We start from the raw sequence: 16139 nt of genomic DNA on the forward strand, positions 1-16139 counted from the left end.
ATTTAAATAGCATGATATAGTATTTATTAAGAAGACGAGTTTCTTTTTTTATTACACTGTGAAAATCCAAATTAGAACTCCAATTTTTTTGCTAAGTATGACTTTGAGCAAGTTGTCATTACTTAAATTCTTCAGCCTCATTTCTCAGTCTGTTTCTTGTTGACATTTAAATAGCATGATATAGTATTAGTTAAAAATGAGAGGATTTTGTTTGTTTGTTTGTTACACTGTGAAAATTCGAATTCCGATTTCTTGCTAAGTATAACTTTGGGCAAGTTGTCATCACTTAAATTATCTTAGCCTCATTTCTTGATCTGTATAACGGAAATGTTTCCATACTTCAAATAAAGTATCATGAAGATTAAATAAATCAGTTATGGAAGGGGACATTGTCTGGTCCATAATAAATGGCTTGTCAAGGTTAACCATTATTATACAGAAATTTCCTAATCTTTAATAGACTTTTCAGAGAATGATTATTCCATATCTTTTTCTCCAGAATGATTTTGCACTGATTAAATAGTGTTAATTCTGTACCCATGAACACATGGTTGTTCCATATCAGGCTGAAATTCTAGCAGCTTTCATGAAGTGCAGAAGACATGTAATGGGAATTTTATCTCCCATTTTGAATTCATACAGAGTTGATTGAAATGCATCAGCCTCTTAGTCTGTGCCTCAATAGTCCATCTAAAGTATCTGATGGGAAATGACCAGAAAAGAAAATTCACAGTCTTCTTTAAATCAATAACCGTCTTAGAATCCTTCCAACTTTATCCTTCAATACTCACCCATGCCCCGACCCTCAAAAACACACCTCTTTTTCAACTAGTCTCCTTTCTCAGATATTGCTGAACTACTGTAGATCACTTTTGTAAGACTTAACTCGTGAGGTTGTACATTCCCCAAGCCCTCCCATTATTTTTTCTCTTGGAGAATTGGGTCCAGGTCTCCACTCCTTTAAACCCCTTGGTGCTAGCACAATCCTTTTCATATGGCACGTTCTTAGGAATGAGCATCCATTTCTTTTTGTGCAAAGACTCTCAAATGAGGGTAATTATAACTTCCTCTCCTGAGGTATATGAAGGTGATAACAGAACTTTCTTCTATGAATATTTATTTCAAACAATTGACTATTTATTTGTTCTCTAACTTTTAATGGGGAAGACTGCTGTTCTGGGTATCCTATCAATTCTAGGAAGCTGAGTTATTTTCATAGAATAACTGTAGATTGACAGCCATGGGCTATAATTTAGAGTGCTCCTGTAGATAAATCCTCACTTGAGATAGCTGCTGAGTTCAAGTACATGGCCCAGTCTGGCCTCATTCTTACATCTTGCAAAGAACACTAGAATCCCCTGAAACTAGCAGCCATCACATTGCCTTTTACTGCCTGTTCATCACTAGATCCTCATCAGCCTCTGAAACCACTGCCTCTGAAGCTCTGCTTTCAAAATTAAATTAGGAAGTAATGCTTCAGAGGTGATATGGTGTCCTCTTAACGAACCTCACCATTCATTAATATTTAATATAGTTATATATATTATATTATGCCTGTTTCACAGTCATCATTTTTGTTTGGTCTGATGCTAGAAGTCAGAAGCATTAAATATATTTTCTGTATATTAACAGACAGAAGGAAATAGATTATATAACAAGAAACATTTAATGTTCATGTGAGTTTTGTTATCCCTACGATTACTCTTAACTTTGACACTTAAAATTGGGTTTCACAGCACTACTGCCCTGAAAATGATGTTCATCATTAAAACATTTTAAAGTTATTCTCTGATCAAAAGACTTGCCTAGCAATGAAAACCACACAAGTAAATCAATTCTCAAAATTGTTCCATAGGCGAGTTCTTTCCTATTGACCTAGCCCAGCACTAAATAATAGAGTGATTTTTTAAGAAGCTGTAAAATACAATGTTTTTTGAAGAAAACGCACAGTAAAGATACTTAATAGGAGAAATGTGTTTAGTAAAGAATGATATAATTTGAAATCAGACATCCTGGGGTCTATAACCCAGCTCTGCCTCATACCTCATAGTGGTATTTGGGAAAACGATTCTGTATTCAGTTTTCTCATGAGTAAAAGAAGTTTCAGTATGCTTGCTTTCATGGTCATAAACATAGAAATAATAGGCACTGGGGACTCCAAAAGAGAAGAGTGTGAAAGTGCTGGGGATGCTGGTGAGGGTCGAAAAATTATCTCTCAGGTATAATTATCTATTTAGGTGATGGGTACCCTAGAAGCCTAAACCTCATCATTGCACAATCTATCCACATGACAAGCCTATACATGTATCCCTTGAATCTAAAATAACAATAAAAGAAAGAATGCCTGCCTTATAGAGTCATGTGAGGGATAAAGATAATGTACATTACAAATGTTGTGATATATATATATGTATATATACACTTATTATTTGATTCAATTCTAATTTCACCTGCCTCCCAAAATGTAAAACAAAGGCAATTATGAAGATGATTTTATAATATAATTTATATCTTCTCTCTTTCCACTCTAGAAAAAGCATTTTCTGGAAATACATACATTTTGTAAAATTAAATACTTGTTTATTTTGATTTTCTAAATTGTAAAAGTAAGTTTTATATAATATCAGGTGGTATATTTATATCATTATTATATATTAAAACAAACTATCAATGAAACACTCTAGCAAATTACACATTTTTTTAACAATAAACATAGTAAAACATAGCTTTCTCAGAAGAAATAAAGAAGTCACACATATATATCGCTGAAATTGAAGTTCCAAATAATAAGATGAATCTCAAGCAGTCTGGTATTTCATTTCACTTAAGGTCTTTCTCCTTATAATTGGTATCTAAGGTGCTAGATTGAAAACCCACTCGTGGTGTGAGTATAAGTCAGAGATAGGCCATCAGTAATTGGGCTGGGGAAAAAAAAGGAAAGAAATGTGCAAACTAATGTGTAAAATAATAATGTTATTATTTCTTAAGAAAATACATAGAAATTGGTGGGTGTTCTTAATTTTTCAAAGAACAGTATTGCAGTCTCTGTGACATAAAATAAGGGCCATTTGTTTATTAAAGATGTTTTCAAAATAATAAACCATTTGAAAATCACTTAAATTTATTGGGTTTTTTTTTTTTTGTGATTTCCTCTGCAGCAAATAACATTCTCAAATAAATTTACTGATTATTGTCAGGTTAAAGCCTTATTTCTATTTTTCTTCTACTTGTCACACACACATACACTTTCCTCTTCTTTTACAGTATGAAATAATCACATATCATTATTTTATGCACACTGATGTTCTTAAATGGCAGGAAGCGCTATACCACTATAGAGACTGCCAAAATCAAGAGGTATAATAGTAATCACGACATAGAAATGTTTGGAAAGGCAAATGTAGCTGCTGAAAACCTGTACCACAAACTGCCTGATGATTAGCATTCAATATGGCCCATAATGAGTTAGCTTTGAAATTCCTAGTCATATTTTCTCTAAGCCACAGCCACAAACACCCTCAAGTATCAAGCCCACCCCAAAATGATTTTCCCAGAAGAGGTGAAAGGAGCACTGGTGACTTGTCACTTCTACAGATGATGTTCATTTTCCCTAAATCAATCAGTCCACTTCCATTTGGGCAGTGGATTGTCACTTAACAGGGAACTAGTGTTCCTCACCTCAGGTGTGGAACTAATTCTTTCCTGGAGGGTCTGCAGTAGACTGACTCAGGCTGTTTAATCTATTTAATCTAATCAAATCAGGTCTTGGATGCCTCCCTTTGTCACATCTGATGCCCCCACTCCCATATTAAAAAGGGAATACACAGGCATGAGCCAACCCTCTGAGTCCCTTGATACATCATTAAGTTGTAAAAATGACTTCATCACTCACGACAGAGAGATTAGACAGCCCCAGTGGTAGCATATGGCAGTGGGAGCATCACTCTACCAGCTGCCCACATGACTCTCTCCTTCCTCAAATCATGTCCCTCCCCTCCAGAAGCTGCCTCTGCACTGCAGTAGCAGAAGACTGCTGCAGCGGGAAAACCCAGAGCTAGTAAGGGGTAAGGGGATTGGAGAATGAAAAGAGAGAGAGAGAAACTCATATCGACAAAGCACATGCAAGCCCTTGGAGACCCCTCCTCCTCAATCCATCTATTCATCTTATGGTAAAGGGTATTTTCTTTTGTCAGAAAAATGCAGGCTTCTTCTGCCTTACCCCAGATACCTAACCTATGGGGCCCACAATAGGAAGGCGGCTACATGTTTGATTGGCAGCTAGATGCACGAGATAGAAAAAGTCACCTCTGGCCTTAAAAGACTGGGTGCTTATAAACCATTTCCATCAGAATGGGATGGTGGTCCCTTTCAGCAGGATTTACATTCATAGTCTGAATTATTTTCTCACACATAAGGAATTCACAAATATTTCTCACTGGAAGGATTGAGGAACTCCTCCTTGCAATGGAGGTTGCAATGGAGAGAGGGAAAAAATTATATAAATAGACCAACAGCACGTGTGTGTGTGTGTGTGTGTGTGTGTGTGTGTGTGTGTGTGTTTGATGATGGTGCTTATGAATTCATTTCCAATGCTTATTTCAACAATAAATAATGCACATCTTTATTGTTTCATCTCTCTGAAGAAAAAAGACAGAACATCACCAGTAAAATTGCTCCTTTCTGGGCTTAATATGTGAAGATATTATGTTTAAAATGTCTGTCTTCTTCTCTTTTTGAAAATTATTCTAGCAAGAGATTTTTCATAATTATGCCAGTCAGAATATTTACCTAAAGTATATTAAAATGTATTTTTGTAAATACAAATGCACACCAGTAAATTTTAAAACCATGCTTTTGGGTTTGCTCACTTTTACGTATAAATTACTTTCTATTTAATACAGCATATAAATTGAGTTGCATCAGTCAAAATCCCAAAGATAAATCCCTTCATTTCTGCAGACAAAAGTCTAACCTACACCCAGTCATGTTCAAATCTCTGCAATTTTAGTGGTAAGAGCCCAAACTGCCAATGTGTCTGAGTGGCAGAAAAAGTTATAAATACCATGTTTTCTGCTATAGAATATCAGATTATTTGTCTTCGTCATTATCAAGTGTGGAGTTTGCCTTTTTCAGAGAAAAGGGTAGAATCAGCTATGTTGTAGCCAAATAGCTTGGGAGCCAGTACACACACACACATACAAAATACAGTATGATTCTCCTGCCAAAATAAAATCTAAGGATCCCTTGGGCCTGCTAAAGGCTTTTCTCTCTAATTCATGAAATTCTTTCCTGGATTTGGGGCATGATAGATTGTAATCACTCATTCAGAGAGCAGACGGCTCAGCCTACTGCTGAAAGTGAACTTTGCAATGAAGCATATAGTATCAGACAGAGATGTTAAATTTCATTGTAAAGGTACCTTGCCATCAAGTATTATCAGGCACATGAGTTCTAGTCACAATCCCTTTGTGACCTCAGATAAATCACTACTCCCTCATTCTCTATTTCATTTCTTGCTCTGTAAAATGAGAGGGTTGGATTAGATGAGCTCTGTCTAGCAATAATATGGGTTCCTCCTTTGGTGGGGTTCACTATATGCTACAACCAAGTGTGATCCTAAGTGTCTTATTCAAATAAAGAAGTATTTTTTCTTTAGAAAAAGTCAAGTTAGAAATTCAAGAAATACTTGAAAAGACAAAAATAAAGGACTACGGTAGGGGAAAATAAACTCTAACTTTGTATAGAGAAGTCTAACCTCAAGCTAACATGGATTTCTCTAAGTGTATTTATGCTTGGCTAGAATTCAAAGATTGGATGCACTGAATTACTAGCACTCTATACACTTGACTAAAAATATTTTTAAAAATAGCTCTTTAAAGGCCTTCAAATAAAATTTATGGAATTTTTGGTGAATAATAATTTCAATTTGAATAATGTACATGGGGAAATAATTTTAAAGGTAGAAATATGACTCATGAAAAAAGGCATTTTTATCACATTGGAAATAAACCAATTGCATTACTAACACTTAAGGTAAATTTATACTAAAATAAGCTGAATAGTCACAGAAATTTATTTTCCTTCCATTTTTTTCTAAATTTAAGATTTCATTAATAATAAATAATAACAGCCAGCAATTACCTAGTTCCAGGCACTTCAAAAAAACTACATATATTTAGCTGTTATGACCCACACGTGGTAGGTACTTTGATTAGCCCTCTTTTACAGAAATACAAACTGAGGTGCAAAGGGGTTAAATAACATTTTATATCATTCAGTCACTAAGTAACGCATTCAAGAGCCTGAACCTACAGTTTGGCTTTAAAGCCTAAATCTTTCTGCATTTTTTTTTAAAGCCCCAAACACCTTGTTGTGTTATTTTATTTATTTAATGAATATTTATCTTGAGTCAGGTACTCTCTGAGATGCTAGCAATACAAGAGTGAAAAAGAAAACATGGACAAAACTCCCATTAGACAAACAGATAAATAAGTAAAATATTGATATGACAGGTGGTGATAAGTGCTATGAAAAAAATTAAAGCAGGGTTGAGAAATCAAGAGGACAGGAGCAAGGTATTAAAAATATTAAATGGAGTTTGAATACTATCACCACCTAAATAAAGGCAGAAACACTTTTTGTAATGCAGTGCTATACATTAAAAATATAATGTTCATCAAACTCCCTTTGCTGTATCTGACCTTCTGTGGTTATGCCTTTTGCAAAAAAATACATATATATATTTATATATGTATTATATTTATATATTTCATATATATTTTGTGTATTTCATATATTATATATCTATGCTATTTGCGCCATTAAACACTCGTCCAGGTTCTTCACAGCAATTTAAATGCAGGGTAAAACCAGTCTTCAGGAATTTCATATTTGTAAATATCTGGATTACTATAAGTCCATGTCCTGTATTATTTAAAGACAAAAATAATTTGCCCCCCACATCTTTTTATTACTATATTAATATGTTCCCATCTTAAAACATTAAAGATTTTGTAAGGAATCTTCCTTTGACCTCCCACCCTAAGGCCTTTCCTGGGGTGACTAAATTCTCCCGCCCATAATGTGCAATAGCTTTTTAAGGGAAGACAAAGGAAAAAGTGATGCAAGAGCTGTCCCTCCTCTTGCTCTCCTCTTGGGAGTAAATTGGGTTTACTCCCCTCCTGACTCTTCCAACTCCTCCTCTCAATGATCAGGAAAGTAAATGTACTTCGAATCTGAGTAGTATAAGAACCAGGAGTCTGCATTGTGACCAAGAGTGGGGCTGTCTTTGCTTAATCAACAAATTGAAGAAGCCAAATAATTGCTCTTTGTTTTTCATTGAGAAATTTGTCAAGAGGTGTAACCAGGAGCCCTTCTCTCTTGAGTGGCTGTCTCCACACACCTCAGTTTATCTTTCTCGGTTCCACCCACAACAGTGATGGCAAACACTTTCCAAAGTGAGCCTTTTTTACACCTAAAGGGAAAGGAATCTGTCCCCAATATCACACACAAGGGAAATCTCATTCTACTATTAAGTGATCAATATGGAGAAACTTATTTGAATGGGTACATGATGCTTATAAGTGGAAGATTGGTTTTGCTGCTTTGTCTTTACTGTTTTTGAAAAAGAGATCATAATAGGAAACATACATCTTTCAAACAACTTGTAAAAATTTCTGATTTTGTATTTATTAAAAGCCTTCCAAGGAAAAATTCTATGTAGCATCTGTAGTACTAGTTGGACATTCACCATGTTAATAATAGGGGTATCAGGATGATTAAATTTTTATCACTTTTAAAATTTTTTCTTACTAATATGCAATACTGTTTTAAACTGAAAAGAAAATGTTACACATGTTTAAAAATCATTATCACACAAGGCTTCAACTGCATTTTGCAATGTTTTGTTATATTTTCAAAATGAAGCAAAATGTCAGAATCTTCAGGCAAGATAAGATAGTTGATCTCTGTAATTTTCTATAGGTTCATGATATTTTACAATACATTTTTAATTTAATTTTCTCAGTATCGTAGAACATAACATATCATATATGAAAATATTAAGGCCTCTCCCTTGAATACCCATTTAAAGGTAAGATTAATTTGGGTCCAAATAGGAATTCTAGAAATTAAAATTTTTTTCTTTACAAAAATTAGCTGAGTGTGGTGGTGCATGCCTGTAGTCCCGCTATTGGGGAGGCAGAGGCGGGAGAATCTCTTGGACCCAGGAGGCGGAGTTTGCAGTGAGCCCAAATCCTACCACTGCACTTCAGTCTGGCTACAGAGTGACAATCTATCTCAAAAAAAAAAAAAAAAAAAAAAAAAAAAAAAATTCCTTTGAGGAAAATCTACCAGATAAATTAGAACCTGAGTCAGCATCACTTTTTTCATTGATAAACATGACACAGACAGTAATGAGTTTGCTTTAAAAAAAAAAAAAAAATCAGAAAAACCCATTTACTGACCTCCTAGTGTTACAAAGAGGAAAAGCTGGAGCATCCCTGGTGTTTTTTCCTGGCAGGAAAATGTTAGCATTTTAATATTTGGCAAGGTGAATATTCTGACTCTGAAAAAAACCCTTTAAGTCACCACCATTATATTTTCATTTGACATCATATTGAGTTCTTGTATCATTTTTGTTTTTTGGTGAATTGTTGCTTTTTTTCTCCTGCAGTGAAAACATTCCATGCATGTATGTTTAGGGTATCTTTCTGAAAACTTTGTTTTGTTTTAGGAAATACTTTCTAGGGAAAAAAAGGAGTGAAAACTATATATATTGGGGATCTAAAATCCAAAAATGTAACATGTTCATAATCAATAATATTTAACAGAGTATTTCTTTAATTTTTTTGCCTAATATCAATGTTTTCTTTGACATATCACATCCATAAAAAGGGGTTCTCTACATAGTTAATGAGTTTCATCAAGTGTCCATCAGCAGACGAATGGATAAAGAAAATGTGGTACATATACACACTAAATTGATTTTTTTGAAGGGACTATTTGTCTACTACTTGGTCTTAGTGTCAGCCACCCGTGTGTCAAGTAAAGACAGCCCTCGAAAGGCATTATTCCTAATGTATGGCACTCTCCTCTTGATATTTTAAAGCACTGCCCCAACACCCTCACTCTAGGGATCCTTAAGCCTAAAATAAATTTCCAAGAATTCCTCTCCAGGCCCAGAGGACTCTGAGAAGCCTTGGGAAGAAAAGACACCGCTAGTGAAAGGGGTTGTAATTGATAAAAGCCGCAGTATGGGGCCTGAGAGATGAGGTGTTCCCAGGTTACAAAGGGCCAGGTTGCATATGACCACTATTAGGGAGGTGCCAACTTCTAGTCCTCTGCTGTTAAAATGTGACTGAAAGTCTTTCTTTGTGGTATCTAAGCAGAAAGAACAGAAAGTGCTGGTGCATATGTTCTATGTGGGTTCAATTCAGACGTGAAGAACATTTAGTTTTGTTTATCAATATACACAGAGTGAAGCAAAGGAACCTACCCTACCCTTCACCTTCTGGTGGCCAGGCTATGCCCGTCGACACCCCCACTCCATCAGTCCTTAGGACTTATGCTTTAGGGGTGTCTCTGAAGGTGCCGCTGGCGGTGCTTCTGGGAACAGGCGCTAGGACCTTGGTTGTGGACACCGCAGCAAGGCAGGAGGCCACTTAAAGCAGCTGAGGGCTCCCCCAACTCCCGCCCCTAAGCAGCTCATTAACAGGTGGAATCGCATCGCTGGTTACTGCCCCCCCCTAGAAACAAATCCTTCAAACCCAGAGCACGAACTGGGCGGGGTACGGGGCCAGCCGTTCTAGGCGCCTTGCCAGGAGGTCAGACCCTCGGGGAGCCTGGGCGACTGTGGGGAGTGCAGGAGACAGCGCAGCATCTGCCGCTCCCCACTCCTTTGTGCACTCGGGCACACAGTCCCTGCTCTGTCTGCTCTCGGTCTGCCCTGAGCTCGGGTCAGGCTATAAAGCACGTCGATCATTTCGCCAAAAGCAAGTTCAGCCACAGCAGAGGGAAGGAGGCCGCGTGCGCCGGTTCCAGAGAGCCTGCATTCGTTTAGACGACTAATTCTGGAAGGAGTTACCAGCAGTTCCAGCCCTGACAGGGTGTTGTCAAGGGACTAGAAGACTTCGCTTGGGAGTCCTCAAACCCCTCTGGGCTGTTGTCTCTGCTCCCAGCTTCTGCTGCCCCTTCGGAAGGAACAAACACCACGCCCTGAGCCCCAGCCCCGCCTGGTGCGTTACCTGTTGGCTGCCAGTCGAGACGCGATGTAGCCTCCTGGAATCTGGGTGATGATGTAGCCCCAAAAGAAGGAACCGTGGATCATCCCCACGGTTTCCGGGTCCCAGTTGAATTTGGCTTTCTATGGAGGAGTAGGAGAAATAAGCGTGAAGGGAAAGAGTAGCGTCAGTGCCAAAGGCTCACTTTCAGAGGTTCACAAGCCAAAAAGCCCCCAACGCTTGGGTGCTTCATGCATTCCGGGGATAAGAGTGGCTTCATTTTCGTTTCCTAACAAAATTGCCTCTTGCAACGAAAAAAACCTTGCTCATTAACAAAATGTATTGCGATTAATAGTGAGGCCGCGCGCACCGGCTTTGCTCCCCGACTGCTGTCAGGCAGATCGAATCATCTGAATGGAGGAATCTAGAGGGCCAGTCTTGGAAACTCGGACTCCCCATGAAGAGATTTGTTAGCCAGATGTGGAGACGCCTGGCAGGGGTCCACTTAACGAATCCGGTCAATGCGGACGCAGTAGTGTAGTGACTTCTAACCCTGGAGACTTAACTAGGGAAATTCTAGGGAAGGAAAGTGGGGAGGGAAGGAAGGTGGGGAGTGAAGGATGAAAGATGCAGGGCTCCTGGTGGCTAAGAGAAAGGGTGTCCCCACAAATGGGAATGGATATGGGCCTGAAGAATTTGGAGTAGTCGGTGAATTGGGAGGAGTAAAGGGAGAGGGAGTCATTGCTCAGGGGTTTTAATAAATGCGGGGCAGGGGTATTTCTGAAGGTGGAGGTCTAATTCCGTTCTATCAGCCTGGGTGACTTCCCGAGGGGAACCTCAAAGTAAACTGGGTCGCAATATTTACGTCTGAAAGGTGGGAGCGCGCTTTTCCCGCCTGAGAACTGGGGACCCTTTTTCTCCTTTGATATTTTGACACCCAGAGGATTTTGCAAGGTCTCCCGGATTCCAAGAGCCTTCCCCAGTTTCTGCTCTCAACTCCTGCTTAGTCTGGTTTACGGCAGTTGGGGTTTCTAGGAAGGAAGTCCGGACCCAGGGGTTCTGTGACCTTGACGTGACCCTCCCCTCTGGGCTCGACTGCCTGCCACCCTGGGACCCTCTTACGTTGTGGCTCCTCCTGGGGGAGGTAAACCTTCCCAAAGACCCCTCAGCCGAACCTGCTGATATGAACACTGCTGGTATTGTTTTCCAGTTTGTTTCATTTTGAATATTAAGAATGTTTTGGCGGGGACTGAATGAAGTCCTGGGAAAACTATAATTAATATGCTGCACTATTCACCCAAGTAAAACAAACACACTTCTATTTAGACTTAGTGGACATTGCTAGTCACCAACGTCTTGTATTAAGTCACAGTTCACAAAACCTGGTGAGCTAGACGCTGTTTTCTACTTTGCAGATGAGGAAGGGAAGGCCCAGACAGCAGAGCGAAAAGGGAACTGATAACACTACTGCGGTCCATTCTAGAAAGGCAGAGTTAGCAAGGAGCTTAGGGAGCACCCAAACCTTCCTTTCAGTGGGGAAAAACGGGGCTCACACAGGAGATATGGTTTTGTGAGGCCGCATGGCCGAAGGGCGGGAGCCAGGGCGGCCAGACGTTGCCCACCTCCTTGATGACCTTGCCCCCGCGGTGGATGGTGCTGTTGTTGACCATGTCCACAATGGCCACGCCCAGGTTGCAGCGGATGCCGAAGGAGATGCAGAAGCCCAGGCCGCTCATGATGGCGATAATGTAGCGGCGCGGCAGGCCGAAGCATGTGCAGTCGCACAGCGGCGCCTTCCTCTCGGGCACCTCTAGGGGCTTCCCATCCTCCGTCAGCTCGATCGTCTCCCTGGTGTCTTGCTTCTTCTCCAGCACCCTGCGCGGCAGAGCAGGGGCGAGTCAAGGACGTGGCGGCTTAGGCACCCCGATGCTGACCCATTCCCATTTTTCAGGACCCGTCGGGGTTGGGAGGAGGGCCGTCGACCTCACCCCACCCTTGGGGATTAGGGTGGTGGGGTGACACCAAGCTGCAAGACCTCCCACACTCTCTCACATTCTGCAGGTGCCCTTGGCCGCGGCGGCGACATCGCTTCAACTTTAGCACCTTTAGGCCTATAGTAGCGAGTACCTGTCTCGGGATCCACCCCTGGGCGCTCTGATTCAGATACACAGGCCGCTTGGGCCTAACTTTCTTGCAGGGTCTGCATTTTGTGAGGGCAGGGGTTACCAGAGCGTCCTCTGCACCTGAATAGGGGCCTCCCACTCCTACCCGCGCCCAGCAGAGCTTTACACTGACAACCGCGGTGTCCTCCTGCAACCCAGCACCAGAGGGCTACTCCGCTGCAGGCGGGCCCAACTTGAGAGCCTTTTCCACCCGCGCTGCCTTCTCCGTTTCTAGCAAGCTGAGGTTTTCCAGGTTGGCGATGCTGGTATTCTGTCCCCCAGCCCACCCCTGGAGCTGAGCCTGGGGCACCCCCGGGACTAAGGCCTCTCTAGGCCAGTGCTTGTCCGTGAGACGAAGGCCTGAGAGCTCTCGCCGAGAGTGTCATGCACTCTCCTTCCCCTGCATCCCGCTCCAGGGTTCTAGTTCAATGCTTACGCCCCTGTTACACTTCTTACTATTTTTTTTTCCTTATTACTGGAGTTGGAGACAAAGGACTCTACAGCATATGGCCGACACCTAAGCTTCCTACTGCCAGAACATGAATAATTAATTATTCACAATCTTGCGTCATTACTCTCTCTCTTATAAACACCGAAAAATGTCAAGGATCCCTTTCCCAAGACGCAAAATACGACTCCCAGATACACAAACGTGCTCCCAAATCAACTTTTGTAAGATATTCCACATCAAAGGGGAAGATCTCACTTCAATATTTGTTTTTGCACAGTGTTTCATGAGATTTCAACCATCAATTCATTTTTGGCTTTGGTCCTTGGGAGAAGGAGTAAATGAAAAGGGGAACGCGGAGAAAAGGAATGGTTTTACTAAAAGGTGGCAGTGTTCTAGTCTACAACATATTTATGAAATTTCTATTAACAACAAACAAACGAAAGGAATGTATAAGATAACATCTCCGTACGTAGCCCCTTGCGATTTATACTTTCGATATTTAAACAAAGAGCCTCTCCTTTTACAACTTGCAGAAATTTTTTCCAGTCTACCATGTAATTATTTTTCACCTGTGCCATTTTAAATGCTATGTGCACACCCAATTGTTTTCACACACACGGGTGAAGCCAGCGAAATTTTAAAAATTAATTTCAAATATGCATAGCTTGGAATATTGCTGTCAAGCAGTTTGAGACCACCAGAAAAAAATATCAGGCTTCCAAATTCTATAAAAAGCACCTGGAGAATAGGTCATAAAGGTATTTGTGGCTAGGTTAATGTTTATTCTTAAAGTCTGATCATAATGTTAGAAAACATTGCAATTTATTTTTACTGGGAGAAAAAAATTCAGCCAATGTGTGTGTGTGTGTGTGTGTGTGTGTGTGTGTGTGTGTGTGTTTTCTTTTCCTGTATTGCCTTCGTGTGCTCAAATCTACAAAGTTGAACTCTGCGCCGGATGGCAGTTGTACTGGGAAAGAGCATCCCTTTCCATGGTAGCTGTGGGACTGCAGGGCCCTTGCGGTATCTACTGCCGCATAGGTGCATAATCGTGCCTACATGAAGCCCGCCAAACCTGAAGAGATTTGGAAAATTTGGGAGTGGTTTGATCATTTTCTTTACATTTCTCATGCATTTACAGAGACTTCAATTTCCCAAATATTAAAATTAGCGCTCCTTTGTAATTCTTTTTCCTTTTGTGTCTGCTCTGTCTTCTTGATTTTGCTCTAATTATTAAGAAAAACTGTATCCATATCACATACTTGAAATGATTTAAAGTTTTGCAAATTACAGCATAATTAGTGTAGTGACTATCGGAGGATTCAATAATTAAATAATTTCTAGGACTTTCAAAGTAATGTTGCTTGTTATATTTACGGCTGTTCTTCCAGGCATTGACATTTCCTATGCAAGAAATAGACTCTAGGAGATGAAAATAATTAAAAATGCATATACATTGTTTCAGTCTTAGAGAAAGGAATTGCTTCAACTATCAATTATTGATATATTTTGATTCTTCTTCATTCAATGCAGAAGACATATTCCACTAGGGGATTCTCTACTATGCTTTCGAAGCTGAGACCTCTCTCTTTCTCTCTCCCCAACATATATATACACACACACACATATATATAGCATATATACATATATAACATATATATTAATAATATATAAACTATTATTCTTTGGAATTTCTTGGTTAATTTTTTTAGAGGGTTGTGTTTTATATTCATTTGTCTGCATGAAAGGAATTTAATTTGGGGCATTCTATGAGTACCAAAAGAAACGCTGTTTGAGCAGGTGCTGGGTATTTCTTAACTGTAAAGAAGATAAATCCTGTGTAATAAAGGATAAAACTCTGCAGTCACCAAAGCAAAAATCAAACACACACACACACACACACACACACACACACACCAGACAGGTTCATTTAGTGCAACATTCCTGCATTAATAAGCAGGTTTCCAGAGCACCCCTGCTCCAAGCAATGGGCAACAAAAAGACTTTCCGATCATATTACAATCTTTCTGAGCCACCAGGGTTTACAGAAACGGCCCTGCAGATTTTTTCATGCTGAGCCCCAGGTAAGCAAGGGTTTCCTTTGTCTTACCTGTAGATCTGGCCGAGGGATTTTCCAGCAAAATTCTTTAGCCCCTCTTTTCCTGGGGCCAAAATCCTTTGTTTTACTGATTCCATTCTTGCAAAGACTGTTGTCGGTTCTTGCCAGATTTAAATAGTGATTGCTAAAAACGGCGAAGATTGCGCATATTGTCTTAATCTCTTAAAGTAGTTGTGGGTTTTTCCTTCTCAGCAGAATGGTAGTGGCTTGCCTCCAGCAAGAGTGAGAGTGAGAGAAGGGAGGGAGAGTGAGAATGAGAATACAACAGAATAGCTGCATGCAACCCACGGGTTTCCTAATAGGAGAGTTGGTAGACACAATCAGAAAGTCTCATTGGAAGGGGAGGATCCGGTGGCAAAGGGCGCAAGCAGTACCATGGTATTTGGGTAGATGCGGTTGAGTCCTTGTCCTGGAAGTCGGTCAGCTGAAAAACAATGTAAATTCCCGTTTTGAAGACTTACTGCTCTCAAATCTGCTGGTTTTTAAACGGAGGGGCCGGAATGTCACAGAACCCTTGGGTAACAACAAAGTCAAAAGAATAGTACTTTTAAAAATGGTGTCTTTGCTGTAAGGAACAGAGCATATTCAAAACTCATGGGAGCATCTCAGGTCTCAGGTGAGCAATGCTGCTATTAGTTTTTCCTCTCTGCCCATGATCTCCTCCCATCACGCCAGCGTAACTCTGCTCTGCGGTAGAGTCAAATTAAGATGGAGAAGGCTTGCTGCTCTTTGAGGACGTGAGTAAATAAAAGATACACCGTTCTGATTTGGGCAGCGTCAGGGAATATTTTTTTTCAGCGGCTGACAGCGCCCGTCTGGGCGGGTCTCAGTACAATGGTTCAGCACCACGGACAGAGTAAGTTTCAAGAAAAGGGGATGCTTCTTTTGGCTAGCGAGGTTGCCAACTTTCTAGGGGAGCTGGGCGGATCGCCCTGACCAAGGACCATACTGGGGCTCTTCAGGAACGGATGCTATGGAAACCATGTGGGAAGATGTCATCATCTCCAGAGTTTGCAGGGAGAATGGTGCATTTAACTCTGCTAGGGAAGACAACTTTATTAAAAATTGACAAGTTACTTCTAGTTTGCTACGTTTTGTCCAGCACGCTGATGCCAGTATTGCAGGCAAGAAAGATTTCAATATATTTAACTTATGCTTGTGGTGTTCCAAGACACCTAGGGTCCTTTGAA

At 40.3% G+C, this 16139-nt stretch overlaps 1 protein-coding gene across 1 annotated transcript in view; it reads right to left on the minus strand.

The window, feature by feature from the left end:
* Positions 1 to 15722, minus strand: part of SLC17A6 (solute carrier family 17 member 6) — a 43215-nt gene extending 27493 nt beyond the window's left edge. The window contains exons 1-3 of the mRNA XM_008004154.3: positions 14941 to 15722; positions 11843 to 12095; positions 10245 to 10363 (exon numbers count right to left, since the gene is read on the minus strand). Coding sequence (XP_008002345.2) covers positions 10245 to 10363; positions 11843 to 12095; positions 14941 to 15026 — 458 coding nt within the window. The 5' untranslated portion in view covers positions 15027 to 15722. The remainder of the gene's footprint in view (positions 1 to 10244; positions 10364 to 11842; positions 12096 to 14940) is intronic.
* Positions 15723 to 16139: the final 417 nt, after the last annotated feature.

Source organism: Chlorocebus sabaeus, chromosome 1 (genome assembly GCF_047675955.1).
Source record: "Chlorocebus sabaeus isolate Y175 chromosome 1, mChlSab1.0.hap1, whole genome shotgun sequence".
Lineage (NCBI taxonomy): Eukaryota > Metazoa > Chordata > Mammalia > Primates > Cercopithecidae > Chlorocebus > Chlorocebus sabaeus.